The sequence below is a fragment of the Hemiscyllium ocellatum genome, chromosome 4, assembly GCF_020745735.1.
Source record: "Hemiscyllium ocellatum isolate sHemOce1 chromosome 4, sHemOce1.pat.X.cur, whole genome shotgun sequence".
Classification (NCBI taxonomy): Eukaryota; Metazoa; Chordata; class Chondrichthyes; order Orectolobiformes; family Hemiscylliidae; genus Hemiscyllium; species Hemiscyllium ocellatum.
The window spans coordinates 141,110,055-141,124,457 of NC_083404.1; the positions used below are offsets into that span (position 1 = coordinate 141,110,055).

Here is a 14,403-nt window from a genome sequence, read left to right on the forward strand (position 1 = left end):
CTGGAAAGGCTTGGGTTGGAAAGAGCCCTGAAGGGGATTGGGGTGAGCTGTTTGGGGCACTGCATGCAGTTTTTGAGTTGCACACTCTCAGAAGGCCATCGTGAGAGAGGGAAGTCTGTGCAGAAACACCAGGAAATGGCTACTGTGTGGAGATTGAGGAGTGGAGTGAAATGGTGAGGCAGGCCTGAGGGGGCCAAATGGCCCACAAATTGTGTTCTCAAAATGATGAAAGGGCGGGGATGGAGTTGGTTATTTGTGGTTGCTGACAGATGGGGAACACAATTAAATAAACCAGATTTAGGATGGGGAACAGGAGGCCCAATCTTTGAGTTGTGTGAGAGGGTGGGATTCAGTGAAGAACTAGTGAGATGAAAGAATGGAGGTACAGAGCAGGAACATGCTACTGCTGAGGAGAAGGTTCTGCAGCCAGTTCCCCTGCTGCCATCCCTTAATAATGCCAGAGACAGTTGCATCGTGAACTTTGCTGGAGTGGCCGGATTATTCTGTCAGAGCTGACTGATGCCCGTTTGTGTGCTCTGCTTTCTAGGCCTGAGGTATGTCAGCCAGACCAGTGTGAGTCAGCTCAACCTCGATGGGACAGGAGTCACACTGCCTGCCATCAGCAGCCTCCTGGCATCCTGCCCTGGCATCACCAGCATCCGGGTCAACAACCTGCACACCCACTCCCCTGACCAGGTCTCCGACGAAGAGCTGACGGCTGAGGATTGACGGGACGACTGGAGGAGGAGGGGGCGAGGAGGATGGGTACAAGCCACCCCCCCCCTCCCGGTGCAATCAAAACGGGTATCAGGAGTGAGGAGCCTCACTCTCTATCGCTCAGAGAATCGGTGTGGAAAGGAACTTCCTCACCTTTAGCCTGATCTTCACTCAGTTGCTGCCCTTCTGGTTTTGTAGTTTGCTCACCTCTTCCCCTGTCAATATCCTTAACTTTCCACCCAGTCAGAGTCCTGAAGTAGGGCATCCCGAAAAAGACAACTCTAAATGCAGACTATATCTAATCCTGCGCTGTCCCTGTCCTGGGAGTGTTTGTTAGGGACAGTTTGGAGGGAACTTTACACTGTATCTAACACCATGCTGTCTCTGAGCTTGGAGTGTTTGAGGGGGATGGTGTAAAAGGAGCTTTACTCTATCTGACCTCACGCTGTCCCTTAGCTCAGAATGTTTGGTGGGGGACAGTGGAGAGGAGGCTTTGTGCTCTCTCTAACCCTGTGTTGTCCATGTCCTGGGAGTGTTTGATGGGGGGACAGAGGAGAGGGAGCTTTACCCTGTATCTAACCCTGTGCTAAACCTGTCCTGGGAGTGTTTGATGGGGGAGAGAGGAGAGGGAGCTTTACTCTGTATCTAACCCTGTGCTAAACCTGTCCTGGGAGTGTTTGATGGGGGGACAGAGGAAAGGGAGCTTTACCCTGTATCTAATCCTGTGCTAAACCTGTCCTGGGAGTGTTTGATGGGGGAGAGAGGAGAGGGAGCTTTACACTGTATCTAATCCTGTGCTAAACCTGTCCTGGGAGTGTTTGATGGGGGGACAGAGGAAAGGGAGCTTTACCCTGTATCTAATCCTGTGCTAAACCTGTCCTGGGAGTGTTTGATGGGGGAGAGAGGAGAGGGAGCTTTACTCTGTATCTAACCCTGTGTTGTCCCTGTCCTGGGAGTGTTTGATGGGGGACAGAGGAGAGAGAGCTTTACCCTGTATCTAACCCTGTGCTAAACCTGTCCTGGGAGTGTTTGATGGGGGGACAGAGGAAAGGGAGCTTTACCCTGTATCTAATCCTGTGCTAAACCTGTCCTGGGAGTGTTTGATGGGGGAGAGAGGAGAGGGAGCTTTACTCTGTATCTAACCCTGTGTTGTCCCTGTCCTGGGAGTGTTTGATGGGGGACAGAGGAGAGAGAGCTTTACTCTGTATCTAACCCTGTGTTGTCCCTGTCCTGGGAGTGTTTGATGGGAGACAGAGGAGAGAGAGCTTTACTCTCTCTCTAACCTCATTCTGGGGTAGTAGGACTCTGATTGGGATTCCTGTAATTGGAAACTGTTCTGAATGACTCACGGTGCTGCTGTTGAGCTCTGCGTAGTGCGCTTCATTTCAAGGGTTCTAGGTTTGCCATTTTCTGGGTCACATGATTGATTTCTGCTGATGAGGAAGGGTCTGTAAGTTTTTCCCCCTTTCACCATAAGTTTTCCTTGGGAGCTGCCGGTTAGACTGGAAGGAGAGGTAGCTTTATTTTGAATAGCACTTTGCCTCTTCTGTGCTTCGATTGATTTGTTTTTCAAAGAGAAATGTTTTGTGACTAAAAGCTAACTTGGAACCTACTGTGTGAGACTGTTGATTTGACCTCTGGGACACAGAGTATCCTGCCTTGGCGGGACAGTGTTTGGTCTCTCTTTCTCTCAGGCTGTCTGATGTCAAGGTTGCTGGGGAACTGAGTCACGCTGATACTCAGTGACATGCTCTGCTCTTCCTTTCATTGTGTGTAATGCAGTCAGAAAGTGACCGTTCAGCCCCTCCTATCCATACCAGCCGTCAAAAAGCCATCCATCTCATTCCATCTCCCAGCGCTTGGCACACAGCCTCGTACTCTCTCACATATCAGTGCACTTCCAAATAATTCTTCAGTGTTTTAATGGTTCCTGCCTCGACCACTCTTTCAGGCAGTGAGTTCCAGATGTAAAGGCTTTTCCTCAAATCTCCTGTAAGCCTTCTGTTCTTTAGCTTCAGTCCATCTCCCCTGGTTATTGAGTATACCAAATCCTGGGCTGTTGTTATGGGCAGAAACTTCAACATTGAATTTAACTTCAACAAATTCTGGTAAAACCGTCCAATTGCTTGTCCTAAATGTTTCCAGGATTTTCCCTAATGTCTGGCTATAGGCGATAGGGAAGCAGAACTTCTTACAACCCCACAGTAAGGTATTCACTCACTACAATCTAATGTATTAAGGGGAAAAGTTTCTCCCTACCTGCTCTATGTCTGGCCTTCATAAGTTAGTATACCTCAATCAGGTCCCTTCTCAGCCTTCCTGCTCTAAGGAAAGTCCCTCTTCATAGCTGAAATGCTCCGTCCACACAACATTCTGTTCATCCTCCTCAGCACTCTCTTCACTGCATCACATTCTCACTATCCTGTGGTGACTGGAACTGTACACCATACTCTGGCTGTGACCTAACCAACATTATATACATCAAACCTCTTTGCTCTTGTACTCAGTATCTTGCCTAATAAAGGCACATATCCAACATTAGGTGCATTAGTCAGAGGGAAATGGGCCTGGGTGGGTTACTCTTCGGTGGGTCGGTATGGACTGGTTGGGCTGAAGGGCCTATTTCCACACTGTAGGGAATCTAATCTAAAAAAAAAGACAGCAAGGGCGTCCCACTGGAATTGAATTATTGTTCAGCAGTGTCCAAGTCAGAACCAATTAAAATAAACATCTGGTTAAATGGTCAGCCAGTTCTAATGGAGGTCAGTACTGGTGTGTCTGTGTAAATGATTGCAGAGCCAGTCTTTAACAAAATTTGCTCCAGATTTTTACCCTTAACTTTGTTTGAGACCTTGGCTAGACTGAGAACCTATAACGGGGAACCATTACAGAGTAACAGGACAACTTCAGTCCAGTCTGTTATGGTTCAGTTCCCACTGATTCTAGTAAAAGGCTCTGGCCCAAATGTGATGGAGTGAAACTGGGTGAGAAAGACTTACCTTGATTGGCTTAATACTTCTCAATTAGAAAATGGCTGCTTGAGTGGAGTCCTAATTAAATACCCAGACGCTTATCAGGGATGTCTAGGGACTGTAAAGGGGCCAAGGCCATTTTACATATTGACCAGGAAGCAGTCCCAGGATTCTGCGTGGCCCACCCAGTGCCATTTGACTTACGGGCAAAAGTGGAGACAGAAACCAGGAGGTTGGAAAGTGAAGGAATCGTCAAACCAGCCAGTTTGGGGAATGGACAGCACCGGTCGTAGTGATTGTGAAACCCGACGGGTCGGTTCATCTTTATGGGGATCTTAAACAAACAGTAAACCTCTTCTCGCAGCTGGATAAATACCTAGTGTCTGGCATAGAGGGTTCATACACAAAGCTGACGGGGGAGGGCTGTCCTTCATGATGCTGGACATCAGCTATGGGCTGTACCTGCAATTGTAGTTAGATGGGGATTCCCGGACGTATGCTACAGTTAACACCCCAGAAGGGTTTGTACTGATATCTGAGACAGCCATATCATCAGCCTGTGCCATTTTTCAACAGATGACGGAGAACATTTCACAAGGTCTACCCCAGATCACCATTTATCTGGATAATATGCTAATAAAAGGGAAGGCCAATAAGGAGCACTGAGAGAACATGGGTGTCTAGTGTTTAGATGTTGCTCCCAGGTAGGCAAACGCCTTAGAAGGGAACAATGTGAGGTTCAGGCACTGCAGGTGACCTACTTCAGTTACAGAGTCGACAAGACTGAGTTACGCCCATTGGAAGGTCAAGTGAGGGCAACCACAGGAGCCCTGGCTCCCATGTCTGTACCAGAGCTTGGGTCTTTTTCTGGGCCAATGGAAATTATTACGGAAAATTCCTACATAAGCTGGCCTCCATCTCGGCACCCTTACACCTGCTACTGGAAAAGGGTCAGCCTTGGAATTGGCCACGTAACTAAGAGGGAGGGGAAGAAGCAGCTGTCATAGAACATTACAGCACAGTGCAGGCCCTTCGGCCCTTGATGTTGCACCAACTATGAAACCAATCTGAAACCCATTAACCCACACGGTTCCATTTTATCCAATGACCATTTAAATGTTCTTGACGTTGGTGTGTCTATTACTGTTGCAGGCAGGGTTTTCCACGCCCCTACTATTCTCTGAGTAAAGCAACTACCTCTGACATCTGTCCTATATCGATCACCTCTGAGTTTAAAGCTATGTCCCCTCGTGTTAGCCATCAGCATCCAAGGAAAAAGGCTCTCCCTGTCCACCCTATCTAACCCTCGAATTGTCTTATATGTCTCTAATAAGTCACCTCTCAACCTTCTCTTTAACAAAAGCAGCCTCAAGTCCCTCAGCCTTTCCCCGTAACACCCTCCCTCCATCCCAGGTAACATCCTAGTAAGTCTCCTCTGAACCCTTTCCAAAACTTCCACATCCTTCCTATAATGCAATGACCAGAACTCTGCACAACACTCCAAGTGCGGCCACACCAGAGTTTTGTAGAGCTGCGACAAGCCCTCATGGCTCCAAAACTCAATCCCTCTACTAATAAAAGCTAACACACCGTATGCATTATTAGCCACCCTTGCTGGGTGGCAACTTTCAGGGTCTATGTACATGGACACTGAGACTTCTCTGTTTATCTACACTACCAATAATCTTGCCCAGCACTCTGCATTCCTGTTACTCCTTCCAAAGTGAATCACCTCACACTTTTCCACATTAAACTCATTTGCCACCTCCCAGCCCGGCTCTGCAGCTTATCTATGTCTCTCTATAACCAACAATATCCTTCATCACTATCCACAACTCTCCGACCTTAGTGTCATCTGCAAATTTACTAACCCACTCTTCTACACCCTGATCCAGGTCATTTATAAAAATGACAAAACCAGTGGCCCCAAAACAGATCCTTGCGTTACACTACTAGTAACTGAACTGAGCTCCAGAATGAACATTTCCTATCAACCACCACCCTCTGTCTTCTTTCAGCTAGCCAATTTCTTACCCAAATCGCAAAATCACCCTCAATCCCATGCAATAGCCTACCAAGAGGAACCTTATCAAATGCTTTACTGAAATCCATATACACCACATCAACTGCTTTACCCTCATCCACATGTTTGGTCACCTTCTCAAAGAACTCAATAAGGTTTGTGAGGCATGACTTACCCTTCACAAAACCGTGCTGACAATCCCTAATCAATTTATTCCTTTCTAGATGATTATAAATCCTATCCCTTATAACCTTTTCCAACACTTTACCCACAACTGAAGTAAGGCTCACTGGTCTATAATTATCAGGGTTGACTCTCATCCCCTTATTGAACAAGGGGACATTTGCTATTCTCCAGTCTTCTGCTGCTAGTACTGTAGACAATGATGACATAAAGATCAAAGCTAAAGGCTTAGCAATCTCCTCCCTGGCTTCCCAGAGAATCCTAGGATAAATCACATCTGGCCCAGGGGACTTATCTATTTTCACACTTCCTAGAATTGCTAACACCTCCTCCTTGTGAACCTCAATCCCATCTATTTTAGTTGCCTGTATCTCAGTATTCTCCTCGACAACTGTCTTTTTCGAGTGTGAAGGCTGACAAAAAATATTCATTTAGAGCTTCCCCTCTCTCCTCTGACTCCACACACAACTTCCCACTACTGTCCTTGTTTGGCCCTAATCTTTCTCTAGTCATTCTTTTATTCCTGATATACTTATAGAAAGCTTTAGGGTTTTCCTTGATCCTATCCACCTATGACTTTTCCCTCCTGGCTCTTCTTAGCTCTCTCTTTAGGTCCTGCCTAGCTAACCTATAACACTCAAGCCCCCTAACTGAGCCTTCACACTCATTCTCTCATAAGCCTCGTGACAAGAGCTTCAACTTCTTTAGTAAACCATGGCTCCTTCTCACGACCACTTCCTCCCTGCCTGATAGGTATATATTTATCAAGGATCCACAGTAGCTGTCCTTGAATAAGTTCCACATTTCAATTGTGCCCATCCCCTGCAGTTTCCTTCCCCATCCCATGCATCCTACACCTTGCCTAATCTCATCATAACTCCCTTTCCCCCCGCTATAACTCTTGCCCTGCAGTGTATACCTATCCCTTTCCATCGCTAAAGTAAACGTAACCGAATTATGCTCACTATCACCAAAGTGCTCACCTACCTCCAAATCTAACACCTGGCTGGGCTCATTACCCAGTACTAAATCTAAAGTGGCTTCGTCCCTTGTTGGCCTGTCTACGTACTGTGTCAGGAAGCCCTCCTGCACACGCTGGACAAAAACTGACCCATCTATAGTACTCATAGTGTAGTGTTCCCAGTCAATATTTGAAAAGTTGAAATCCCCCATGACAACTACCCTGTCTGTCTCACTCCTATTGAGAATCATCTTTGCTATCCTTTCCTCTACATCTCTGGAACTATTCGGAGGCCTATAGAAAACTCCCAACAGGGTGACCCCTCCTTTCTTGTTTCTAATCTCAGCCCATATTACCTCAGTGGATGAGTCCTCAAATGTCCTTTCTGCCACCGTAATACTGTCCTTGACTAACAATGCCACACCTCCCCACTTTTATCGTTTTCTCTATTCTTACTAAAACACCTGAATCCCGGAACCTGCAACAACCATTCCTGACCCTGCTGCAGCCATATCTCCGAAATGGCCACAACATCAAAGTCCCAGATACCAACCCATGCTGCAAGTTCACCCACCTTATTCCAGATGCTCCTGCTGTTGAAGTAGATACACTTAAAACCAGCTCCTTGCTTGCCGGTACCCTTGTGAGACCTTGAAACCTTATTTCTGACCTCACTCCTCTCAACCTCCTGTATACTTGAACAACAATGTAGGTTCCCATCCCCTTGCTGGATTAGTTTAAACCCACCCGAAGAGCATTTGCAAATTCCCCCTTGCAGGATATTGGTACCCTCTGAAACCTATCATCATCTGGTGCTGACATGCATGTCTCCCCGTTCAGTACTGGCGGATTGTGAATGCTTCCCAGACCTCGGCTGATGCAGAGCACAAACGTGCACAGGTAGAGAAGGAAGATTTGGAGGGTCATCTTTGGAGTGAGAATGTTCCAACAATATCTTTATCTTTACTGATGTAAATTTGGAACAGTAACAGACCACAGACCCTGCTGGGACAACTTAGATGGGACAAGGCCAAGCTGCCCATAGTTTCAGGTTGAATTCAGCGGTGGGCTCTTGTTCTAAGTGCATACAATTACAACCTGGAACAGTGTCTAGGCGGCCATGGAGTAAATGAGAAAAGCCTTGTGCTGCCTCCTGCTGGCCAATACACCATTGGGTGGAGGGTGCGGGGGGGGGCGTTGGGGCAGGGGAGGGGGGAGGTGGGTGCGGGGCAGGTGCAGGGGGGGTGGGGGGAGGGGGGGGTACCACCATTGGAAGAGGCCACTCTGGTTTTAAACTTCATGCATATCCTTCTGGTCACCGCTGACAATATCTGACTGTAGACACGAAAAAGATCCATTCCCAGCAAAACTGAAACCGTGGGTGGTAATGGGGGAAGTAGAGGGGTGAAAGTGTGTGGCTGGAAAAGCGCAGCAGGTCAGGCAGCATCCGAGGAGCAGGAGAATCGACGTTTTGGGCATGAGCCCTTCTTCAGGAATGAGGAAAGTGTGTCCAGCAGGCTAAGATAAAAGGTAGGGAGGGGGGACTTGGGGGAGGGGCGATGGAGATGTGATAGGTGGAAGGAGGTCAAGGTGAGGGTGATAGGCCGGAGTGGGGTGGGGGCGGAGAGGTCAGGAAGAAGATTGCAGGTTAGGAAGGCGGTGCTGAGTTCGAGGGAATCGACTGAGACAAGGTGGGGGGAGGGGAAATGAGGAAACTGGAGAAATCTGAGTTCATTCCTTGTGGCGCTCTTCCTCCAGCCGTCGTGTTGTTATGTTCTGGCGATGGAGGAGTCCAAGGACCTGCATGTCCTCGGTGGAGTAGGAGGGAGAGTTAAAGTGTTGAGCCATGGGGTGGTTGGGTTGGTTGGTCCGGGCGTCCCAGAGGTGTTCCCTGAAGCGTTCCGCAAGTAGGCGGCCTGTCTCACCAATATAGAGGAGGCCACATCGGGTGCAGCGGCTGTGTTCAGGCATGAACTCTGCCTTGGTACTGAAACTGTATTGTGAGGATTTTGTGAATTCAGTTAATGTGATGTATGTAATTAATTGTGTTTGGGTGTGGGTCAGAGTGGGCTAGTCAGTACGTGGGGCAACTGGGAGCTGGAGGGTCCATGACCGGCCTGGGGGAAAGAGGCCTGAGAGGGGAGTGTCAGTGCACAGGGAGGCTGAGGTGAGGCAGCTGACAGTGTGCCCGTAGGAAAGCTGGTCAAGGGGAGGGGCGGCCAGTATGCGGGCTGGCTGGGGGCCGGAGGGTTGATGACCAACCTGGAGGAACGTGGACCAGGAGAAGGCTGTCAGTACGCAGGGGTGGGGGAGGCCAAGGCAACTGATAGTGTCCTCACGGAAAAGCCGGTATAGGGCAGGCCGGTCAGTACACGGAGAGGCTGAGCCAGGTGGCCAACTGCTGCCCGTAGGAACACTGGCCAGGGGAAAGGAGCAGTCGGTACGCAGAGCGGACGGGGACGGGAAGGCCGTTGGGGCTGGATCGGTTAGGGTGTGGGGTGACCGGGAGCCAGTGGCTGATACCCGTCCCAGAGGAAAATGGTCAGTACGCAGCATGGCCAGAGACCGGAAGGCTAACAAGCAGCTCATAGGAAAGCGGCCCGGGGTAGTGCGGCCAGTCCGCAGCACGACTGGGAGCTGGGTGGTCGATGACCAGTCTGGAGGAAAGCAGGCCTGGGGAGGGTCGGTCAGTACGCAGTGTGGCCGGAGACCAGAAGCTGATGACTGTCCTGAGGGAAGGTGAGCCAAGGACGGTCTGATCAGTATGTGGTGGGGCCTGGTGTCAGCTATCCTTTTTACAGCTGTATTGGGCCTGTACCCTATGCACTGTCTCTGATTTGATTGCACTGTCTTGTCTGTGTTTGTTACTGTTATCCTTGTGGTGAATGGAAGTGGGATTTGAGGTTGTCCTCATCTCCGTGAAAACTGACTGAATGTTGGGGTTTGGTGGTTGGTTTATTGCCCTGTCCCCCGTATATAGTGGGGCTTTTGTGAACTGCTGCTTTCTGTTTATTAACTGTATTTTGAACTGTTTCATACATTAAAAACAGTGTTAGACACCCTGTTCCCTCTGAGAGCTGGGGCTGGGGGAGCTGGATTAGTGTCAGGGAGAGGACTGACTCTGAGCAGCTGCCCACATCCAGTGGGTGTATGGCTCCTGATGGTTTCCGTGTTTTTTTAGATTAGATTAGATTACTTACAGTATGGAAACAGGCCCTTCGGCCCAAAAAGTCCACACCGACCCACCGAAGCGCAACCCACCCATACACCTACATTTACCCCTTACCTAACACTACGGGCAATTTAGCATGGCCAATTCACCTGACCCGCACATCTTTGGACTGTGGGAGGAAACCGGAGCACCCGGAGGAAACCCACGCAGACACGGGGAGAACGTGCAAATTCCACACAGACAGTCGCCTGAGGCAGGAATTGAACCTGGGTCTCAGGCGCTGTGAGGCAGCAGTGCTAACCACTGTGCCACCGTGCCGCCCACGGGGAGCCTGATTCCTAAACTGGCTGATCTACATAGCCAGTTTGTTGCCTGGTATTCCTTTTTTTAAAATTGAGGACTGAGTTTTAAACTGGCTGATTTACACAGTCAGTGTGTCTCAGTTCTCATTAGGGAACTGGATACAGCCTGTGTGTTAGTCTTTCCTTTTTTACTTTGTGAAAAGGACGATGTTGATTTTCTGGCAGGGATTTACCCGAGCTCTCTGGTTTTCTTTCTTTTGAATGTGTTTTCACATTTTTTTGTTGATGTTTGGACTGAGCGTCTGTGAGAAAACGCGCCTTTCCTGTGGGTAGGCCTGGGCCTGGGCCTGGGCCTGTGTAAAGACTGGACACACCCGTGTGTGTGCTGGGGGGGTGAGTAACTGCTGTGTAGTGGACTCTGCCTCCGGGAGTGGGCCATCCACTGTAAATTAACTGCACCATGTTCTTGTGGGTGGGCCTGGTTCTCTGTAGATAAACCAGGCCTCGATGGAGACTGAACACCTATGTGTGTGCTGTGGGGTGATGCATTCTGTATACTGGAGTGGACTCTGTTCCTGGGAATGGACTCTGTACCAGAATGAACTCTGTACCAGAATGGACTCTGTACCAGAAAGGACTCTGTTTGTTGGTAATTGACTGTCTTGTTGCTTATTGGGGTTTATCACCTGCACTGTGTTGTGTGTCCCTGGGTCTGGCAGGTCTCCCTGTGAACTGGGAGGGTCATAGGTCATCCCAAAAGCTGTCACCCCGAGAGCTGGAGAGGGGGTATGCTGATCTGTGAACCTGAGGTAGGTAGGCTGCCCCGAGAGCCAGAAGGTGGGTAGGCCATTCTGAGCGCTGTCGTCCCGAGAAGGTGGGTAATCGGGACGGGCTGTCCTAGAGGTGGTCAGAAGGTGTGTCAGAGCAGCCGAGAGCCAGAAGACGTGTAGAGGCGGGCTGCGTTTGAGTGGCCAGAACAGGGGAGGGATGGGTAGTTTGTTGGGTTAGAACATAGAACAATACAGCGCAGAACAGGCCCTTCGGCCCTCTATGTTGCACTGACCTGTGAACTAATCTAAGCCCATCCCCCCTACATTATCTTGTCATTATCCACGTGCTTATCCAAGGGCTGTTTAAATGCCCCTAATGTGGCTGAGTTAACTACACTAGCAGGTAGAGCATTCCATGCCCTGACCACTCTCTGCATAAGGAACCTGCCTCTGACATCTGTCTTAAATCTATCACCCGTCAATTTGCAGCTTTGCCCCCTCGTACAAGGGGACATCAGCATCCCAGGAAAAAGTCTTTCTCTGTCTACCCTATCTAATCGTCTGAGCATCTTGTATGTCCCTATCAAATCCCCTCTCAGCCTTTTTCTCTCCCATTCTCGGGGATAGCTGTGATATATGCACTGGTTTATCGGACTGTCTGTATACAGTCGCATTTACTATCTCCTTCTTGATGATGAAAGCTGGGATTCGAGGTCACCTCGTTTCCCTGTGAACAGCTTGTACGGTGGGGTTTGGGGTCTGGCTATGCTGCCCCTTTCCCTTGTCAACTGCTGTTTCTTTGTACACAGCTATTAACTGTTTATTTGTACTGGTTACTAAAATATATAAACAGGAGTGTCAGGGGCTGTGTTTACTCAGAGCTGGCCCTGAGGGAGCTGGATCAGTATGAGGGACTCTGTGTGTGTAAATAAAGGGAGACTTGGTGACGAGATACTGATTCTGTGGAGTTATTTCAATCTACTCCCTTACCTGCTAATCCTCCCAGAATACAACACCCCACAGTTTTCAGGAAGGAATGACATTTATCACTGTTGAGCCTGTCCATATTATCCTGTTGCCTAAGGTTTTCCTCCCTTGTATTGACCACATCACCAATATTCGTTGTATCCGTGAACTTACTGAACACCCCGAATACAATCATGTCTCGATCATTAATGTATACATCAAACAGCAAGGACCCAGCACCAAGCCCTGTGGTACACACACAAGTTTCCAGTCTGGAAAACAACCTTTAACCATTGCTCTCTGCTTCCTGCCCGAGTCAGTTTTGAATCCAGTTTCCCAACTTACTGCAGATGCCATGGTCTGTTAGCTTATTAAAGTTTATCATGCAAACAGCCCTCCCTATAGATACCTTCCCTCATCTGTACCCCGAGACACCACCTCAACAAATTCCAATCTGTGAGACACGATCTTCCCCTGATAAAGCTAAGCCATCGTTGATTAATCTTTGTTTCTCCAGACGGAGGTTAATTCTGTCCCTCACCAGCCTGTAGTTCCTGGTTTATTCCCACGAGCTCTCAGTCCACCCCCCACTTTCTCTGACCCTCCCTTTGAATCTCACCCCCAGGTGAGTTGTTGGTGACACACTCCCCCTCGATCTCCCGGCACATATCCATGAACTCTCACACGTTTCTACTCCATCTTTTCCTCACAGACCACCTCGGTCTCAGCTCACACACATTGTTTTTCGGAAACTAAGGACATTTTGCTGGCCTTATTTTAGCAAAATGTTGCCGGATTAGTTCACACCTTAAAGCTTTACAGAGAGTGAAGGAGTGTAGTCACTGTTTTAATAAAGAATTGCTTTAAAAAAAACTGATTTGTAGACAGCAAAATCCAACAAGCGGAAGGAGATGAAGATTGGATAATCTGTTTTTATAACATTTGTTGAGGGCATTTCTATTGGCCAGGACTCTGCTTGAAACTTCCTTCATTCCGTTCAAAGTGATACCTGGGGAATCTTTTACATCAACAAGAGGGCAGACAGATCTCGTTTGGTCTCATCTAAAAAAAAGTACATCCGACAGTGCAGCACTCCCTCAGCACTGACCCTCCGACAGTGCCCACTCCCTCAGCACTGACCCTCCGACAGTGCCCACTCCCTCAGCACTGACCCTCTGACAGTGCAGCACTCCCTCAGCACTGACCCTCCGACAGTGCGGCACTCCCTCAGCACTGACCCTCCGACAGTGCGGCACTCCCTCAGCACTGACCCTCCGACAGTGCCCACTCCCTCAGCACTGACCCTCCGACAGTGCAGCACTCCCTCAGCACTGACCCTCCGACAGTGCGGCACTCCCTCAGCACTGACCCTCCGACAGTGCGGCACTCCCTCAGCACTGACCCTCCGACAGTGCGGCACTCCCTCAGCACTGACCCTCCGACAGTGCGGCACTCCCTCAGCACTGACCCTCCGACAGTGCGGCACTCCCTCAGCACTGACCCTCCGACAGTGCGGCACTCCCTCAGCACTGACCCTCCGACAGTGCGGCACTCCCTCAGCACTGACCCTCTGACAGTGCAGCACTCCCTCAGCACTGACCCTCTGACAGTGCAGCACTCCCTCAGCACTGACCCTCCGACAGTGCAGCACTCCCTCAGCACTGAACCTCCGACAGTGAGGCACTCCCTCAGTGCTGACCCTCCGACAGTGCGGCACTCCCTCAGTACTGACCCTCCGACAGTACAGCACTCCCTCAGCACTGACTCTCCGACAGTGAGGCACTCCCTCAGCGCTGACCCTCCGACAGTGAGGCACTCCCACAGTGCTGACCCTCCGACAGTGAGGCACTGTGGAAGGTGCCAGTGAGGAACTGGACCCATTGGGTGTGGTCTCTGTCCTGTGGAATAATTCAGCCCAAGGTGAGGGGAAGGACTGACCTGTTCCTGGCTTCTGTTGTTCTGGAATGGCTGCTCTCAAAATATTGAGTCTCCCACAGGGGGGAATTTTGCATTTAGAGGAAAAAAAGTACCAATAATAAATTTCCTTCAAACTGAGTCTTTTGACGTCTCTCCCTCTCTCTGCCCCACCTTGTGCTTTACTCTCGGTTGAATTTCCATCTTCTCTTCCCAGTGCAGACCGGATCTGCATCCAGACTTGTTCATGCCATCTCCCACTCTTAACTCTCGGTGAGGAATACGTTATCCGATGCCTCGGGATTTCCTGTGGGAAGAATCTTTGAGGAGTGAGAAGGTTGCAGGAGGAGATTTCAGAAAGGATTGCAGCACCTGGGACTTCAGCGACTGAGGGGAGCGACTTAGATTCGGAAATGTGCGAGA

General features: G+C 49.5%; 1 protein-coding gene across 2 annotated transcripts in view; it reads left to right on the forward strand.

Moving 5' to 3' along the window:
* Positions 1–2,329, forward strand: part of si:ch73-173p19.1 (uncharacterized) — a 70,590-nt gene extending 68,261 nt beyond the window's left edge. For both annotated transcript variants that reach the window (XM_060823935.1, XM_060823936.1), the window contains one exon: positions 548–2,329. In XM_060823935.1, coding sequence (XP_060679918.1) covers positions 548–729 — 182 coding nt within the window. In that variant the 3' untranslated portion in view covers positions 730–2,329. The remainder of the gene's footprint in view (positions 1–547) is intronic.
* The last annotated feature ends 12,074 nt before the right edge of the window (positions 2,330–14,403 follow it).